Consider the following 20161-nt stretch of genomic DNA (forward strand, 5'->3'; position numbering starts at 1 on the left):
TTCTTAACCAGCCTGTCTACCTGTGACACAACTTTCAATGAACTATGTACCTGAACCCCAAGGTCCCTCTGTTCTACAACACTACCCAGGTCCCTACCATTAACTGTATTAGTCCTGCCCTTGTTCGTTTTACCAAAATGCAATCCTTTGCATTTATCCAAATTAAACTCCATCTGCCACTGCTCAGCCCATTGGCCCAATTTGTCAAGATGTCTTTATAATCTTAGATAACCTACTTCACTGACGACTATACTGCCAATTTTGGTGTCATCCGCAAACTTACTAAACATATCTCCTAAAGTCTCATCCAAATCATTTATATAAATGACTAACAACAGTGGATGCAGCACCAATCCCATCATTTTTTGCACATATGTAATTGCCCTTGAGAAGATCTTGGTAAACTGCCTTCTTGAACCACTGAAATCCATTTGGTGTTGGTATGCCTCAAATGCTGTTTGAGAGGGAGTTCCTGGAACCAACAGTGAAAGAGTAGCATCATACTTTCGGATCGAGATGGTGGGCGACTTGGAGAGAAATTTGCAGATGGTGGCACTCCCATATTTCTGCTGCCATTATCTTTCTAGATGGTAATATGTGGGTTTGAAAGGTGCTGTCTAAGTAGCCTTAGTGAATTTCTGCATGCATCTTGTAGATAGCACACACTACTCCCTTTAATGTGTTGTTATGTCCTAAACTATTTCACACAAGTATGAAAAATTGACAAAGGAGGAGCTATTAGGAAGAGAAGTGATGTCAAGTTCAGACAAATAGATGGAATTTACTGAGCCTTAAAGCAAAATAAAGACAGAGATCAGGAAGTTTAGGGAAGGAATCTTTGGGTTAAAAATGGAATGGGGGATCCACATGAGGCCAGAACTGGAAGCATGCAAAATTCCCAGACAGTTGTAGGACTAGAAGACATTATACTAGTAAGCAGTTAGTCCTTGGAGTAAATGAACAGGAAGATGAAAATGTTAAATTTAAAGCGTTGGTAAAATCACAGCACTGTTGGACATTGCAATCAAAGTTGATAAATGAGTGGCAATATAGGACGGAGCCAGCAAAGTTTTGGATGAATTCAAGCTCGCATAGGTGGAACCATATCCTGAAGAACATAGTAGATAAAAAATCATGGACAAACTGAAGGGTGTCTCTCGATTCGCTAAGGCACTGGAACTTCAACTTCAGTTCGTTGTAATGGAAGCATGACTGTCATCATACCTCTCTCTCTAGCTATTTTGCATGGTTCCCTGCTGAAGTCAGCAGCCAGCTTTCAAGTTAATATCCATGGAGCTAACTATTGACGCTATTTGACATTTGTAGTGTTTGAGAGATTTCCTAAATACCTGGTCCAATGTCAATGATGCACACATTTCACGAATGTTTTTGTTTTTGAAGAACATGGAAGCATAAATTGCATAGAACACGTTATTCTTTCATTTGGCGCACACTAGGAGCACATTAGAAAGGTAGAATGCCTTGTGATTGATCAAGATGTCTGGTGGATCTGATGAAGCCCTGATTTCCATATGGATCTAATCAATTACCCCATGCATGATCTGCGGCAATTCTGAGATTGAAGCAAAGCTGACAGTTCTCTGGGTTTAAAATGTCTCAATCTGTGTAAAAACAGATGAATTTGGCTGCCTTGCACAGCAAGGCATCAGTGGTGCAGTGGCATTCTGCAAATTGTGAAATCCTGCAGACATCATCAGCAGAGCATAGAAGGAGCCTGATTCAAGGAAATTGAGGGCTATAGTGACCTTGGCAGCCATGGGCATTGTGTGACTACCTAATCCTGATGGGGAGGGAAGTTGTTTTTAGAAACCAGCAGATTTTGCAGCTATCTATCATGAGAGCCACAGCCATCTCAGGCACTTTTATTTGTGGCACTGCTTCCTGCAAGAAATGGTCCAAGAGAGAAAATATATTCTTAATATATATCCTATCAAGCCCTCTCAGAATCTTATATGTTGTGATTTAAATTTAAGACACGAGTTTCAAATCAAAGTTTCTCAGTCTCAAACTGAATGCTTACAATGTTATAATCACAAAACATTTTACTGAGAGAGCATTTATTATTTTGGTGTAATTTCACATTGCTAGGTCAAAATCACCCTGTGGCCTGGGTGATTCCAGAATATATGCTCCGCAACTGTCCTGAATATACTCTGAACTCATCTCCAAAATTACCTTTGCCAATTTGATTTTTCTAATTAATAACATGATTACTATCACCCACATTTTGCAATACTTTTCTTACATGTCCCTACTATATCATGATTTACATTCTATCATACTGGGTAACTATGGCTATGCCTATAAAATAGTGACTTCTTTCTATTATTATTTTATATTCTCAACTAAGACTGTATATCACTTCTACCCTGATAGATCTAATCCCATCACACATCTTCTTCAACAGCTTTTCTTCCCACCCTTCGACAATCTTGGGAATTATCTGGAGTTCCATACTTTTTTTTCCTCATGCAAGTCAACATGCTGCTCCTTTTTAAAATTTTTTTTGCAAATACAGTTAATTTCCAGATAAACGAATATAGCCAGCTATAAATCTCCATCCATCTCTCAATCTCCACGGTCTCAGGCTCATATTCACCCCTTATTTCAAACCATTTGCCCTCTCCATGACTTCACTCTTCTCTCATTACAAAGAGCAATACACTTCAAGATGCAAGTGGTCTAACTCTGCCGATTTGTCATCCCGAAAAGCTTCTACAACATTGCCCCCTTCTTCACTTACACCTTCTTCATTTCTCATCATCTGCTGTTTAAGCTCCTGTCCATGTGTCTATTGCCTTATGAATTAAAGTTCTTCTAGCCAGCCTTCTTTCTACTATTTAATGTAACCTGCAACAGATCCAAACCTCTCCTATCTCCTAAACTGAGTCAGACTGCTTTCCTCATCATCTGCTCTCACTGACCTTCGGTGATTCACAGTCTCTCATTATATCCTGAACTGCCTTGGTTCATCCTCTTTCTTTTATAAAATTCACTCATGGGATGTGGATGTGCTGGCTAGGCCAGCATTTGTTGATCATGCCTAATTGACCAAAGAGCAGTTAAGGATCAGCCACATTACTGTATGTCTGGAGTAACATACAGACAAACCAGATAAGGGTGGCAGGTGTTAGTGACCAGATAGGTTTTAACCTGCAACCGGGTGTCCAAATCTACAAACAGCTTTAACTGTTGCTTAATCTATGTTAAATTAATGCACACAGGCACAGGTATACCTGTACTAATGAAAAAAAAACTGTCAATTCAAGAAAATTGACTCAATTTGGTTAATAAAAGAAAAACCTAGTTCAGGTTTTTATTTTTATAGATTATTGTCTCGAACCACATTTAAGCTTTTCATAACAAAATTGTAGAACTTGTACTTTTATGGTCAGTAAGCTGCTTTTCTCATGAACAGATATAGCAAAAAGCAATTTTATCCCAATTTTTTCCTCATCTCAACAGAAGGAACAGATTCTTACTGATTATAGTTCTTGGGATACATTTAATATTTTATCCTTTCTTTCACATATTGATAGACCATCACTCATAATAGTGAATCTTTTCATGGCCATACCATACATTGATTTAAGGACTCCAGCAGAACCTACAAGATAGCTATTAAAAGTGTGAATGCCTGTTTAGTTAATGTTCTTCAACCAGGGAGGGAATTGAGACCAATTGCAGAGTTTGACTCTTGCTTGAATAAGGTCTGCTAACTCAGCACAGGAGATGAGCCAGAGACCTTCCAGCTTGCATGCCTAGAGCACATAGAGAAATTCCTTTACTTATTAGTGATAGGAGAGTAAATTTTTAACAATATGTCTACAAATTGCAAATCTAAGACTCCTTTAACTGAGAAATGTAATCATTTGCATTTCAATATACCAATATAGATTGCATAACAGACTAAATCATGCTAATTATTAATCTCATTTGCATTCAATTATAAACATAGTACTAATTACAGTAAGCTCTGCAATCAAAATTTATCTGTAAAATTTCAAGTTTTAGAGCACCACAGTTTGAGGCCCTGAGATTGAACTTTCATGTTACATTTGCAACCATTCAAAATGCAACAATTTAATAAAAATACATGGACAAGGTACTGTAAATCAGTTATGGTTCAACAGGTTTATTTGGAAGCACTAGCTTTTGGAGTGCTGCTCTGCACAACCACCAGATGAAGGAGCAGCGCTCCGAAAGCTAGTGCTTCCAAATAAACCTGTTGGATTATAACCTGGTGTTGTGTGATTTTTAACTTTGTACACCCCATCCAACACCAGCGTCTTCAAATCATAAACACTGTAAATCAGATCCACTTACTTTGATGGGTCTGCTCCCTTGAAATAAGCATTAACTGACTCTGTGAAAGCAGTTGCAACTGGTAAGGAATCTTGTGTCCCAAGACTTATCGGACTGGGTCCACGAGAAGTGCCTAGCAGATAAACACAGGAAAATAATGTATTTTATGTTAATTTATTTCAACAATAGGTTTTGTGCCAGTACTTATAGAACATTTTTACATGTTTAGAAATCTTTGTAAGTTTCAAAATCAAATCTTTAAGTTTTACACAGACCATTAGGTTCATACTTATAAACTTGAAATTATCAGGCATACAAATTTGATTATTTGAAACAAGTTAGTCAAGTTAAGAAATTCTGAAGAGCAAAATATAAAACAATTTTCTTTTTAATAGTGCAAACTGTAATAGTAAAGCAAACGTTTGGTGATGCACAACAGCAACAATTTCGCAGCATTTTGATAAATAATGTCATTATTGAAACAGCCAACACCCAAAAGAGAGAAACTTGCAATGGTGTTGCTCTGCCAACTGCAATACAGTACCAAAGGTTCGAGTTAGTGTCTCAAAAATTCCAAGCATCTTCCATTTAAGCTAAATTAGATAATAAGAGGCTAATCACAGAACCTTACGGTGCAGATAGAGGCCATCGTGTCTGCACTGATCCTCCAAAGGACATCTCACTCGGACACACCCCACCACCTTGAGGATGTAACCCCACATTTAAATCCACCTAGTGATATACAGGCTACAGGGCAATCAACCTAATCTTTGGACTATGGGAAGAAACCCATGCAGACACGGGGAGAAAGTGCAAACACACAGTCACCCATGTCTGGAATCAAACCTGGGGCCCTGGCATTGGACCCTGGCTCTGAGCAACTGGCTAACCACTATGCCAGTGTTTACTGGTGGAAATATATTGGAAAATAAGCAGAAATAACATTGATGCATCTTTAGCCCCCTCTCATTTCTCATCTTAATGCAGCTCCTTTAACAACAGCTGAATGCAAAGCATTGGTTTTATAAGCTGACAATACCTAGTTCTACCTTACCATTATTCAATTTCTCAATCTTCCACTGCTGCTAAATTATCACATTGCTTCATTTGACATCCAATACAAAATAAGCAGTAACTCCATCCAAAAAAACACTGGGAAGACTGAAACCATGAACTTTTGTTTCAAACTCTGTTTCTCAGCTACTAGCTGCATTCTTTGTCTCGGAGATTAAATTGGTCTGTTCACTACATGGATATCACACATCATCATGACATGATCCTCCAACCTCATATCAGTCATCATTATGACTCCTATTTCCTTCACCAATATTGCCTGTCTCACCTAATTTGCTGATTAAACTCTCACTTATTGCTTAATTACCTCAGGTCTTGACTAATTCAATGCACTCCCACATTCAATCTTTGTGTGCAAGTTGGCAGAAATCATTCCAGCCGGAGCTCCTCTGCTTGCCAGTTGCTATCCCTTTTTCTTTATTTCCCGGCTTGCGGCAATTTTTCTATTCCCCACTCCCTGCAAATTTTTAACTTCTTAAACTAATGGAGGTGAGATGAAGGGAGATGAGTCACGAGGTGGAGCACAGAGCACGGAGTAGAGAGAGTGCGGGCCGAGTCCCGAAAATGAGTCATGGTCGAGCCAGGAGTGGGGAGCAGAGAGAGCACAGATCAAGTCCTGGAGTGGGGAGAGGGGAGAGGAGCCACTGTAGGCCAAGTCATGAGAATGAGTCGTGGCCGGAACCTGGAGCAGAAAGAAGAGCAAACGCTGGCCAAGTCCCAGAAACAAGTTGTGACCGGATCCCGTAGCAGAGCGAGTGTGGTCCGAGTCCCGGCCGAAGCCCAGAGCGGGGAGTAGAGCGAGTGTAGGCCGAGTCCTGGAGTGGGGAGCAGAGCAAGCATGGGCCAAGCTGGGAGCTGAGTCACGGCTGGAGCCCGGAGCTAGAGCATAGTGAGCACGGGCTAGCTGGTGGATGAGTCCTGAGGCAAGTCCGGGACAAAGGGAACACCTCGTGTTCTGAAGTCTGGCAGGCATGGACATGGTAAAAAGGGCTGTAGCTTGAGTACTTTAAAGACACCTCTTATTCTCATTCTGGACTTTTAGACTTTGTATTCCCATGCTAGTCTTTTTATTTCTACTATTTCAACTCTGAGAATACAATTAAAGTATCTGTACCTAGGTACTCAGTACCTAAGATGGCACCGAGAGGTGACATCATAAACTTTTCACGATACTCATTCGAGTGCACATGACAATATGGGCTATTCTATTCTATTTTATAAACTACAATCATTCAAAACTTTGTTGTTGTTACCTTAATGCACGCTAAGTCCCACATACAATTGCTACTTGTTCACACTAATTTACAAATACTCTTGGTCAAACAATGACCTGATTTTAAAATATTAATCCTTGTTTTCAAATTCTTCCATAACTTTACACTCACTTCTTCTGTAACCTCCTCTAGCCACATAATTTTCAAATATCTGTGCTTCTCAAATTCTAGCCTCTTAAGCACCCTCCAGTTTTAATCAATCCAACACTGGTGGCCATGTCGTCAGCTGCTTAGGCTCCATGTTCTGGAATACTGGACGTAGGTTTGCTCGTTAAGCTGGAAAGTTCATTTCCAGATGTTTCATCACCCTACTAGGTAACATCTTCAGTGGGCTGCCGAGCGAAGCACTGCTGATGATTCCAGCTTTCTATTTATATGTTTGGGTTTCTCTGGGTTGGTGTTGTTATTTCCTGTGACATCACCAACCCAAAGAAACTCAAACATATAAATAGAAAGCAGGAATCATCAGCAGTGCTTCGGCCGGAGGCCCACTGAAGATGTTACCTAGTATGGTGACGAAACATCTGGAAATGAACCTTCCAGCTCAGCGAGCAAACCTACATCCAGAACCTCAACCTGAGCTACAAATCTTCTTAAAACTCACTAAGTTCTGGAATATTCTCCCTATATCTTTCGCCCTCTCTACTCCACCTTTTTCTTTCATAAAACTCCATAAAACCCACCTCTGTGACTGAATATTTCGTCATCTGACCTAATGTTTCTTAGGTGCCTTAGTGTTGCACCTTATTTCATGATATTCCTCTGAAACAGTTTGGGATATTTCATGTTAATAATTGTAAATAAATGTAAATAATTGTTATTGTAACAATCAATATTATTTTATAGGTAAGCATTTGTTAATTAGTGACTTTTGTATTAATGGTTACAAGTTGTTAAAAAAAAAGAAAGCATGCACATACAACTTAAGTGAGCCTTGTACTATATATTTTTCCTCTATATGCAATTTTATAACTGGAATTATGAACGTTGATGCATTTACTTAGGTCATTCCAAAGAATATGATCATGCGATAATAAGCTACCGAACATTATTATGCAGATGTAAATTGAAAATCTAAATCAACTTGTATAAATATTACTGCAACCGTTGTTTTTCTGACAGAGTGCTAATTTGATTAAAGTGCAAAAAAACAGTCAATATAGCTCAATATCACCTTGTTTATTAACTTTTGATGAAAGAGAATGTCTGCTGACATCCTTATAAAAGGTCTCAATATACATGTACAAAATGCACATGCACTGTATCCCTGTCAAGCATCACCAGTGTCATCACTCCAGGCCATTCACACAAACTTACTGGCCTTACTGAGGCACCTCCAGGTTTTTCATTGGCAGAGCATTTTACAAAATGTGCATATCTTTCTGTATGGACAATATAAAGCTTTTGGGGTATCAGGCAACATCAGTCTAGGTAAAAATCAAAATAATTTGCCGAGTTAATTGTAGTTACATGCTTATAGTATTCCTACATAAATACTGGAATTTACATCAGAATATTAACCTTCTTGGGCAGATAGTTGCAGGTGAGTGAGATTCAATGAGAAATGTGATGCAATGCAATTTGGCAGCAAGACCATGTGAATTGTACCCTTTCTTTTATATTATCTTTCAAAAGAGAATAAAGGAACACAGGGACCTGGGTGTACATATAAATGATTCATTGAAGGTGGCAGGACAAGTGGAGAGAGCAGTTAAAAAAAGTATACAGTGCCTTTGGCTTTACGAAAAGAGCCACTGAGTACAACAACAAGGAGAATTATGCACAGTCGTGAGTGCCACGTAATAGGAAAGATGCTAATGCATAGGAGAATAGTGCAGAAGCAGTTTACAAGAATGGTTCCAGCATGAGAAACTTCAGTTATGAGAACTGATTCAAAACGTTGGCACTGTTTTCCTTGGAGAGAAGACTGAAAGATCTGATAGACGTTTTCAAAATCATGAGCGGGCTGGGTACAGTAGATAAGGCAAAGTTGTTTGTGCTCATAAAAGGAACAAGAACAAGAAAGAGCAGATTTAGAGTGGTCTGCAAAAGAAGCAAGGGGGATGTGAGAAAGATTCCTTTTCACTCAGCATGTAGGTAGAGAACGGAATACATTATCTGGATTGTGGTGAAGGCAGATTATGTGGATAGAAAAAAAGTGCAAGGATATGGAAGAAAGCAGGAGATTTGCACAGGATAACAGCAGACAAAGATTAGCCTCCTTCTATGCTGTAACAATTCCATGATTCTGTTCTCTTTAACATCAAAATTACTTTCTTAATAAACAGAATTGTTACTTTTCTGAAAGTCTAGCTGCACAGAAAGTTAATCCAGAAAATAGATTATCCTAACTAGGTGATAAACCTTGTACCACATTATTTTTTCACCCGTTGAATGTGGGCATCACTGGCTTGACCAATATTTATTGTAGCCTTTGAGAAGGTGGTGGGAAGCTGCCTTCTTTAACCACTTAAGTCCATGTGCTGTAGACAGACCCATAATGTCATTAGTGAGGGAATTCCAAGACTTTAACTCAGTCACAATGAAGGAACCACCAACTATCTTGTTGCCCTTGTGTTACTTATAAGTGCCTACCAGCCTTTATTTCTTGGTCCATTACAAAAGGAGGTATGACAGGCTGAAACAAAAGATGTGTGGCCTGTTGATAAGGAAGCCTTAACAAACTCAGTTACAGAATAAGGATGACGGATTCTCAGGACCTGTTTTTCCTTCAAATCACATTTCACAGATCAAAGCTCGCAATAGTTATAAGAACTCATTGGATTCACAGGAACTTCACATGAAAGAAACCTTTTAAATTCAGTATGACTAATTCATGTTATCACATCAGGACACTTCAACATATTAATCTGCACATAAAAATGATCAAGTAATAAAATAAAAAAAGTTTACCTTCAAAGAAAGGATACCTTATTGCCAGTAATTTCCTGGAAGGGTATATACTTTGTACAAATGTTTATTGCCAATGTAGTCAGTTGTATCCATTATTTATTCAAAGAGCTCACAGCTAAAAACTAGTAAGTAAAAACTTTTGCAATAGTATGGCTAATGCCTCTATGAAATGGTTCAAAGCTTTCATCAATTACAGTACCTGGAGGTGTCTCACTGTGCCTCTCAAATGAAGAAAGTTTTCCAGTAAATATATCACCATCTAGTACAACAAACACATAAACATAGGGACAGAGACCAAAAGACAGTGACCAGATATTAAAGCAAATGGGTCATGCAGAGAGATGCTAAATTTTCTAGTTCTTAATTGTGCAAAATGTAAATGTTAAGGTTTGGAACAATACCTACTGATATACAGATAACTTCATCTAAATATGAAGGACATTCATAAATTGTAACAGAATGTTCATTTTAGTTTTATAGATATTTTTAAAAATCTGATGAATTTATTTGCAGTTAAAATATCTAACAAAATATGAAAAACATTTAGGAGTGGTTGCAATGGTGCACTATTAAGTGCCATTTTAGCAAGCTTTTAAACTGACATCACATATTTCAAAAGAACAGAACTCAGCAAAAAAATGCAGCCAGTTATAGACATTTTGTGACTTATATTAAGTGTATATGAACCAGCAGATATGATATACCAACTTTCTAAAGTATCAGTTTCATCACAACTTATATGCATTTTCCTTCATTGCAAAAGCTGGCTGAATGACCAAACCATATCCTTTAGAATAGCAGGTCAAAAGATTTAAGAAGAATGCAAAGTAGTGTGAATTTAACTGAAGATATCTTTAACAATAACATTTTTCTTTGTTTCCAAAACAATTATTTTGAATGCAAATAAAACTGAAATGACAGTTTTAGAAATATAGTGAATAAATCAAGGTCAGTATAAAACATTCCCTTAAGACTTATTGAATTTATTATGCTTTGAAAGCTAGTTTTCTAGATAAAGTTAGATAAGAAACTGTAAGACATGCTCAATACTATTCTCAAAATGCATCAGAATACAGTATTAAGACAGTAATTTAACAAAGCAGAACTAATGTTATCAGTGCAGAAAAACACAAGCAATGCAAACTAAACAAATACATTTATTAAAATATTAAATTAAAATTTGCAGCATGCACAGAAGATAAGAAAAGTGGTGTTCCTATTTTGTTCATTTTCCAAAACCTGGGTAACTTCAAAAGTTAAGATGGCCTGACCAATAAACATCAATTAAACAGCACCGATTACTTACAGTTAAAACAGAAACTTGGTTTCAATGCTATTGTTAGAAATTGTGCCTTAATGAGTTTCCATTTTCTCCTAAACAACTGGAGTGGTAATAACGAAGCATTCCACCACCAGGATGAGAGATGTATACATGTACTTGATATAATTTACTTTCAAATTTATATTAGCGTTTCTTGGAGGGATTTAATGATTAACTTGAAATATTTCTGGAGTCATGGTGATTTATCACAGTGAAAGACTTCCTGGAGAACAAAGGGCTTTCTCTTACATTGGTGAAATATGAAAGAACAAGGAAAAAAGTGTTTACAAGTGCACGGATTTTCTTTTTCTTTTCAGTAGAAAAACACCCATGGCTTGGGAAAAATCTTTATCAGTTTGTTTGGGCAGATTTGATGGGTTCTTAGATGAAGCTGGATTTGTAAAACTGTTGATCCTGAGAAAGAAAGAATAGGTTTTGAATGGTTGGAACTGGATTACCTCAGTGAAATGCGTTTAGGAAATGTTCCTGGCCAGAAGTATTTAGTTAAAATCCTGAAAAAGCTATGTGAAGCTGAGAAAGCTTAAGCTTAGTGATATAAAAACTTCAGGAAAAGACCACCTAGTTTTCAAGACTAGGAGCTGAAATCACAGTTAAAATAAGCTCCATGGGGGTGGTGGAGAAAGGAATTTTCTGACTATGTTAAAGAGATTAATGGAATTATATTTTTTAACCATATATTTTGAAAACATGTTTAAAATATTATATGTAAATAGTTTAATTTATATTTTAACTTCATTTCTTTTGCATAATAGACTTTCGCTTTACTATTGAAACAAAATTTACAGCATGGTATGCTAGTATTTCAGTGAAAGATCACATTGGTAAAATCAAGGAATGAACTATCAAGCCAGATATGTCTGGGATCTGACATATCCAGTAATAACATCAGTTGGGATTATAACATGATTATAATCAGATGACAGGTTTCGAATTTTCCAGGTTTGCAATCAAATTTTCCACGATGAAGAATCTTGGTATCTATTGTCTTGCTATCACCACTTACATTTATTTATCATGGATAAGTGAACTTCTGACTTTAGAAGAGTAAAGGTTTTACTCACAGTTATAGGCAGTGTTTGATCGCATAATGACATGTGTTTACAAATGCATAATTAAATTCTAAAGCTCAACAGTTTTTTTATTATTTTAATGTATGATAGCAATTAGAATGGGTAATATTTTGAAAAATAAATGCAATTAAAATTAAAATCTTTATCACTTGTGCTTTTCTACTTACTGAGTAGAGCCATGAGTTGTTAAGGGGAGAATATTTACAGGAGTATATCGTTAAATCACATCTATATGCAGCTTGTTGAAACAGCAACTGGAATTTTCAGAAAAGTGGCAGATTCCCAACGTAAGGTGGGAGTTGGGAAGGGTCTTTTTATGGGTCATGATGTCCCCAGAAAGAACAGACACTTCCTCAGAATTCACTCACAGATCAGCTAATGGTGCTCATCATATCATGCCAGTTCCCTCAAAAATGAACAAATTACCTACCAAGGCAGGAAGAAGCCTTTAATTGCCCACTTAAATGCCTCAATTGTTCTCTAGGTGGGAGCTAATCAGCCACTTTTCCTGCGTCAGGAAAGACAGCATGTCAGTGGAAAGATGTTGAGGCTGCCACCCAAAACCTTCCTGCACCATTATGCCATCCATTCTACTTCCTAGTTTACCCTAAAGGGGTGGTAAAATTCAGTCCAGAATCTTTCCAAAATTCACAATAGCCAATATGTATGCTTAGTTTCAAGAAAATAACTATTATGCAAATTTTCACTTATATAAATCAAATATTAACATTTAATTCCTGATTATTTTGGGCAACAGTAACAGTATATCACCCACTGATAGTTTCTCTGAAACATTAGGTACCTTAAATTTATTTAGAAATTAGTTTTGAGATTTTGAAAGCATTTTGTTATGTTATTTCTGACGAGATGTTAAACTTAGTGTTTGCATTATTCAAATGAAAAAGATCCAATGGCCTGACCCAATACTTATTCCACTACAATGCAAAACAGAATTATTTTTAATTCATTTATATGTTGCGGGTATCACTGGCTATGCCAGCATTTATTGTAATCCCTAATTGACCTTGAGAAAGCTATGATGCTTTCTTGAATTGCTGCAGTACATCTGGAGTAGGTAAATCTACAGTGTTCGAAGGAAGTTCTGGGATTTTGATGCAAAAACAATTAACGAACAGCAATATTGTTCCAAGTCAGGATACTGACTAGCTTCCAGTGTGAACTTGCAAATGGTGATGATCCCCATCTAATTTTTGCCCTTGTCATTCTAAGTGGCGAAGCTCAAAGGTTTGACTATGTTGTCTAAGGAGCCTTGGTGAGTTGTTGCTGTGTATCTTATAGATGGCACACATTGCTGCTGCGAGTGCGTCATTGTTGCAGGACCAAATGTTGAAAGCTTTGGATGGGATGCTTTGAATGTGGTTGGAGCTGACTCATCTAAACAATAGGAGACAGTTCAGTTGCATTCCTAACTTGTGTCATACTAATGGGGGGTAAGCTTTGAGTTAGCAGAAGGGGAGTTAGCAGTCACAGAATTCTGAGCCTCTGACCTACTCTTACAAAGTATTTACTGTATATGGCTAATCCAGTTCAGTGGTCACAGGAAACCACTAGGAAATTGAAAGATAGAGAGAGTGTCAAGAGGCAATTGTGGGATTCTCTTGTTAGGGATGGTCATTACCTCAAACTTGTATAAATATTATTTGCCTCATATCAGCCCTAGCCTGAATTTTAGCAAGGTTTTGCCCTTTTTGGACAATGATTGCTTCAGTAAAAACAATGTCTCAATAGTTCTACCAGATCATAGATCTGTTCTCTCATTAGAGAGGGATAATTGTGGTGGTTTAACTTGAGGGGAGAAGTTGAAAATGAGTGTCTTTCATGGTAATCTTTGCTGGTATGAGAATTGAACCCATGCTGATGGCATTACTCAGTGGTAGTGCTGCACAACATGACTGGGTGGGGGTCGGGTTGTGGGGGGCACGGGGTTCAAACTTCAATGTGAAACTGAGATTTCACATCCACAAGGATTGTTAGGTGGTCATACCTAACAATACTGTTGTGGATGGATGCATCTTCCACAGGGACGAGGTCAAGAATATTTTCCCTTTGTAAGTTCTCTCATCTCCTGCCGCAGGCCTATTTTGGCAGTTACATCCTTTATAACTTTGTCAAAGGTGGTGCTACTGAGCTACTGTTGATGATGTATATTGATTTTTACTACCCAGAGTATATTCTATGCTCTTGTCATTTTTAATGTGTCCTCCAAGTGGTGTTCAACGTGGAGAAGAACTGAGGGAGGAGGTGGCAATCAACAGGTTTCCTTCCTTATGTCCGACCTGATATGATGAAATTTCAACTTCAACTCCCTCCCTCAACTACCACTATGTTGACACTACTTGTGGATACTTCCTGGAAACAGTCATACTCATGGAATCACATTTTTGCAAACAATGTCAGGCTGTTGCTCAACTAGTCTGCAGGACAATTCTTTCAAGTTTGGCACAAGGCCAAGACGTTAGCAGGGAGACACAGGGTTATTAAGGGCTTGGTTGATGCTGAACCCATCTGGTTTAATTCCTTCTGGTAGACTTTGCAATGGTTACATAAAACAGAATAGCTTGCTAGGCCAGTAGGCATTTAACAGTCAAGTTATGTCACATGAAGCCCAGGTGATGATAGCAGACACATTGCTAAAGGACATTAGAGAACCAGATGGGTTTTTACAACAATGGTTTCATAGTAACCATTAGACTAGCTTTTAATTCCATCTTTATTCATTGAATTCACCATCTACTGCAGTGGGATTCAAACTCATATTTTTCAGAGCATGAGTCCTGATCTTTAGTTTACTAGTCCACCGCATTCCCTCAGTCTTAAAGATCATTTATCTTCTTGTTTGTACAAACATACCAGGCATAACTTGGTTGTTGTGGTTCCCTACATTACATGAGTGACTACAACTCAAAGCTACCTAACTTGATATAAATTTTAAGGAACATCTGGAGGCTGTGAAAAGTGCTTTTTAATGCAAGCTTTTTTTTACCTTGAAGAAATGCCAAAAAAGATAGACTAACAAATGTCAGGTGTAATGCAAATAGTTTGAACCATGCTCTAATACTGTCATAGCTGGGAATTAATAAGTTTTGTTATGTAATGAAATTATATCATTTAAATATTCACTACATTACCACATTAGTATTGTTGGCCAATGGAGAATTATAAACAGTTTATAAACACTTGGTAAAATGTGAAGTGTTATTTGGAACAGTATTACAAAGTAAAAAAAAATCAGATTTTAAATAAATTTTCCAGACACAGAATTATCATGGAATGAAAAATTGAGTAAACATGCCTCTCTTGATCTTGTGATGCACAGTTATACACCGAAACTAAACAGGTAGAATAGTTAATACATAAAACAATGCCAGACATTGGCCTTTCAATTGTAAAATTCATATGAAAAACTCAGCAACTAATGGGAAATTTAAAAAAATGTTTATAGACAGAATTTAAAACACCAAACTGGAAGAATTTCAAGTGATCTGATATTGACACTGCTGAGAAGAATCATAACTGCTCCAGCATTAATTAATATTCTGAGATGTTAGTTATTGCCCTCTTTCAATTAGAAAAAAAATTTTACAAATGTACTGCGCATTTTGGTTTATCAATTTAAGCTATAGAATTTATTTCTAAAGAGTTGTCCACATTCTGAGTATCAAGCAACTAAAACGTTAATACATAGGCTTAATTTTAAAAGTGTCAATAAGTTCAGAAGTTGCTTAGTAAATGCAAAATATAAGCCTACAACCTCAAAAATACAGATGTATCAATTGAATCAATTTACAAAAATATTATGTATAATCTAGCTAAAGAAACTCACAAATGACTGGTCAACCATCCCCCAAATAATTAGGATTATGGCTTTTGAAGAAGAAATGAAATTAGATGTGGTGCATGTTCCAATTTATTACGAATGAAGGATACTTAAAATTGGCAATACCCTCACCACATGACATACTAGGCCTCATCCAAAGCAATGAGCACACTGAGATAGTTTGTTCATTCAATGTCATTCTGGGTTGACTTACAAATATGCCAAAGATATTGTTTGACTTCACTAAGCTTTTAGACTTTCAGTACTAAAATGGCTGAGAAACCAATATTCAGACGTGATGTATAGCCAATTCTAATTTTATGGAGATTGCTTCCATCTCTAAAAATGCTTAACAGATCTCTGAAAAAATCTACAGAAAGGTGTTTATCAACAGTTGCATGTTCATAGATCACTTGAATATCACTTTCCAGAAATATGCTGCCAAAGTTTTCCATCTTGCACTTATCAGGCCAAATGCAAGAATGCCAAATTTCAAAGAATGACAATTTACACTTCAGGAGCTAAGAGCATTTTAACTCTGACTGCCAGAGGCATTGCCATGGAGAAAACAATTGAAAACCAGAGGGTTCGCAAGTATTGGACTAATTCAGAAAAGGTTGAAATATATCCCCATCAAATTGCAGAGAAATATTCCCTGCATAGGAAAATGCGTTGCTTCTGGCAAGAACAAATGAAACATGCTAGGAACTCATCTAATTGTATCTTAAACTGGTTGTGAATGTAGCTATTAGCACCACTAGGATTGTTTAGCAAATACTGTGCAATTGCAAATCATATCAAATGTCAATGTTTTATATAGCAATAGGGGAGCAGAGAAGGCCATTCAATCCATCGAGCCTGGTCCATTGATAATGGACCATTTAAATGCTTTTTCGCTACACTATCCCCACATCACTTTGAATCATTAGTATTTAGAAAGCAGTTAATCTTGACTTTAAACATACTCAATGATTGACCTTCTGTACCCCTCTGGGATACAGAATTCGAATGTTCACAACCTTCTGAGTAAAAAAAAAAGTAAATTCTCCTCATTTTGGCCCTGAGTTCCTGCCCTTATTTTGGAAATGTGCTCTGCTGCTAGACTTATCAATAAGAGGAAACATTTTATTCATCAGTCTCTGTAAGTATTTACTAAGTTTCAATAAAATAACCATATTCTTTAAATGCAGCATACAGGCTGTTTTATCAAGCTCTTCATAGAACAGTCCTATTATGTCCCTTACTGGCTCCTTCGTCACCTGTTTCAGGCAGGCTAATGGCTATGTCATTTAGAACTCAGCCAGCTAGGTCAGTGGTCGGGATAGGCATTGAAGATCCCCCACCCAGATCACATTCTGTGCCCGTGCCACCCTCAATGCTTCCTGCAAGTGGTGGTCTTCATGGAGGAATACTGAGTGAGAGTACAGTGCGGATTGGTTGATCTACTTAATTTCTAAGTCAAGCTTGCAAAGTGAGCAAATGGCTCAGGTGTCATCTGATTAGACTGCTTATCAGGCCAATTTCAGTGCATAGAGCTATGCAGATTCCAGCACGTATATTCAATCAGCACCCAGTACCCTCAACATGCAGGAAAATGTAGCATGTGAGACTGCTTCAACAAGTCAATTTCAGCACAGGAGGGATTACACATAGCCACAGATACAAAGATCATGAATGCATATCAGAAATAGGAGGTTAGGACTTATTCCATTAAAATTGGTGTTTGGGAGTTTTTGGAAACCAACCAAATTATTAGGGAAAATGGATGAAAAGGTGATCCCATGGCTATACTATCTATTTGGTCATACATGGTGTCAGGGTTTTTTTAAAATTAAAAGGTACCTATAGCCCTCCACTGGCTGAGGAATTACGTAAAAGAAAGCCATCAGAATTGACTTGTAACCCCAATCAGAACCCTTTACTCTTGTAGTATAAGTTGTTTTGATTATACTAGAAGAGTAGTTCCTGCATTTGTCCTGATGAATGAAAAACAAAAGCTTTGGTAACATGCATCTTATTTCAGCATCTTAAAAGTGGATATGTAGGTCAGGCAGTCTTCAATATAAAGAAAATACTAGCTTTGCCAGCTATGACTAAATGAGTGGATATCATGTTTATTGTACAAAGCTATTCAATAATGCAATTATCACATTCTTATCTATTATTTTTAAACATTTTAGTCCTATCACACATTAAAGTCAATTGCTGATGTTCAGAGCAAGTAAGGCAAGAATTCATTAGAACAGTTGTTTGTTGAGTTATATTACATTGGTATCTATAAGAATTTAAATTCAACAGACATCTAACATGTACCTACCAATGGTAGGTGTTGTTGCTGTACTCAGTGAAGCAGAAGACCCAATTGAGGATGTACTTTCTGCACGTGCCAGTGGGGCTACAGGAGGTGGACTGGCAGATGACATTGACGTAGGACTGAATGATCTAGACTGAAAAAAAAATAGCATTACCTCAGTTTGTTCATGAACAAGTTGCTATCCGAATTAAATAATTGTCTGATATATTCGTAAGGGTTCAACTTTAAGTTACAGACCAGATGGTAAATTGTAGTATATTTTAAAGTAAATTGCATTTTAGATTGTATAAAAACAAAAACACATCATTAAGTAATTCGACTAACATAAAAAATGTGAAGAAAATACAAGTTTAGTTTTCTTATTTCATACAATTCAGTATGGTTCTTTGAATATAAAATAGGTTACATTGTTGAACATGAAATTATTTCCATTTTGAAAATTATGCAGAAAAATACTCTGCTTTCTGTTCCCTTCAGGTTTAAAGGATATAATTCACTGATTTGGTCGTATTGGACTTGACCCCTGTTGCATAACTGCAGACTCGGAAGCAGTCAAAAATTGGAGATTCTAACTTCAACAGGCATTGTAGAGGTTTGGTTGAAAGATGGAAAATATAGGGCAAATCCCCTGTCTTGATTGCCAGGGAATTGAGTCAATGAGTATTATAGGTTATTGGTCCTGTGAGAAATCTAATGATTCATCTATGCCATTATGCCATTACAGTATTATACAAAAGTAGTTATAAAAAATTAATAATTTTAAAACATTTTTGTTTCATAACAAAGAATGAGAAATTACCTACAGAAGAAACTCCATTCCCAACATATGGCAAATAGAATTAAGGAGAACCCAAAGGGTTTTTACAAATATATTAAGGACAAAAGGGTAACTAGGGAGAGAATAGGGCCCCTCAAAGATCAGCAAAGTGGCCTTTGTGTGGAGCCACAGAAAATGGGGGAGATACTAAATGAATATATTTGCATCATTATTTACTGTGGAAAAGGATATGGAAGATATAGATTGTAGGGAAATAGATGGTGACATCTTGCAAAATGCCCAGATTACAGAGGAGGAAGTGCTGGATGTCTTGAAGCGGTTAAAGGTGGATAAATCCCCAGGACTTGATCAGGTGTACCCGAGAACTCTGTGGGAAGCTAAAGAAGTGATTGCTGGGCCTCTTGCTGAGATATTTGTATCATCGATAGTCACAGGTGAGGTGCCGGAAGACTGGAGATTGGCAAATGTGGTGCAACTGTTTAAGAAGGGCGGTAAAGACAAGCCAGGGAACTATAGACCGATGAGCCTGACCTCAGTGGTGGGCAAGTTGTTGGAGGGAATCCTGAGGGACAAGATTAGAGATTGTCAACATGGATTTGTGCATGGGAAATCATGTCTCACAAACTTGATTGAGTTTTTTGAAGAAGTAACAAAGAGGATTGATGAGGGCAGAGCAGTAGATGTGATCTACATGGACTTCAGTAAGGCGTTTGACAAGGTTCCCCATGGGAGACTGATTAGCAAGGTTAGATCTCATGGAATACAGGGAGAACTAGCCATTCGGACACAGAACTGGCTCAAAGGTAGAAGACAGAGAATGGTGGTGGAGGGTTGTTTTTCAGACTGGAGGCCTGTGACCAGTGGAGTGCCACAAGGATCGGTGCTGGTCATTTACATAAATGATTTGGATGTGAGCATAAGAGGCTCAGTTAGTAAGTTTGCAGATGACACCAAAATTTAAGGTGCAGTGGACAGCAAAAAGGGTTACCTCAGATTACAACAGGATCTAGACCAGACAGGCCAATAGGCTGAGAAGTGGCAGATGGAGTTTAATTCAGATAAATGTGAGGTGCTGCATTTTGGGAAAGTAACTTATACACTTAATGGTAAGGTCCTAGGGAGTGTTGCTGATCAAAGAGACTTTGGAGTGCAGGTTCATAGCTCCTTGAAAGTGGAGTTGCAGGTAGATAGGATAGTGAAGAAGGCGTTTGGTATGCTTTCCTTTATTGGTC

At 37.4% G+C, this 20161-nt stretch overlaps 1 protein-coding gene across 7 annotated transcripts in view; it reads right to left on the bottom strand.

Annotated features, from left to right (window-relative positions):
* fcho2 (FCH and mu domain containing endocytic adaptor 2) overlaps nt 1–20161 on the bottom strand; it is a 200581-nt gene that overhangs the window by 33162 nt on the left and 147258 nt on the right. For 6 of the 7 annotated variants that reach the window (XM_072581751.1, XM_072581769.1, XM_072581760.1 and 3 more), the window contains 3 exons: nt 18155–18284; nt 9787–9846; nt 4348–4459 (listed from right to left, as the gene is read on the bottom strand). In XM_072581751.1, coding sequence (XP_072437852.1) covers nt 4348–4459; nt 9787–9846; nt 18155–18284 — 302 coding nt within the window. The remainder of the gene's footprint in view (nt 1–4347; nt 4460–9786; nt 9847–18154; nt 18285–20161) is intronic. The other variant, XM_072581801.1, reaches the window with a different exon arrangement.

The sequence above is a fragment of the Chiloscyllium punctatum genome, chromosome 2 (genome assembly GCF_047496795.1).
Source record: "Chiloscyllium punctatum isolate Juve2018m chromosome 2, sChiPun1.3, whole genome shotgun sequence".
Classification (NCBI taxonomy): Eukaryota; Metazoa; Chordata; class Chondrichthyes; order Orectolobiformes; family Hemiscylliidae; genus Chiloscyllium; species Chiloscyllium punctatum.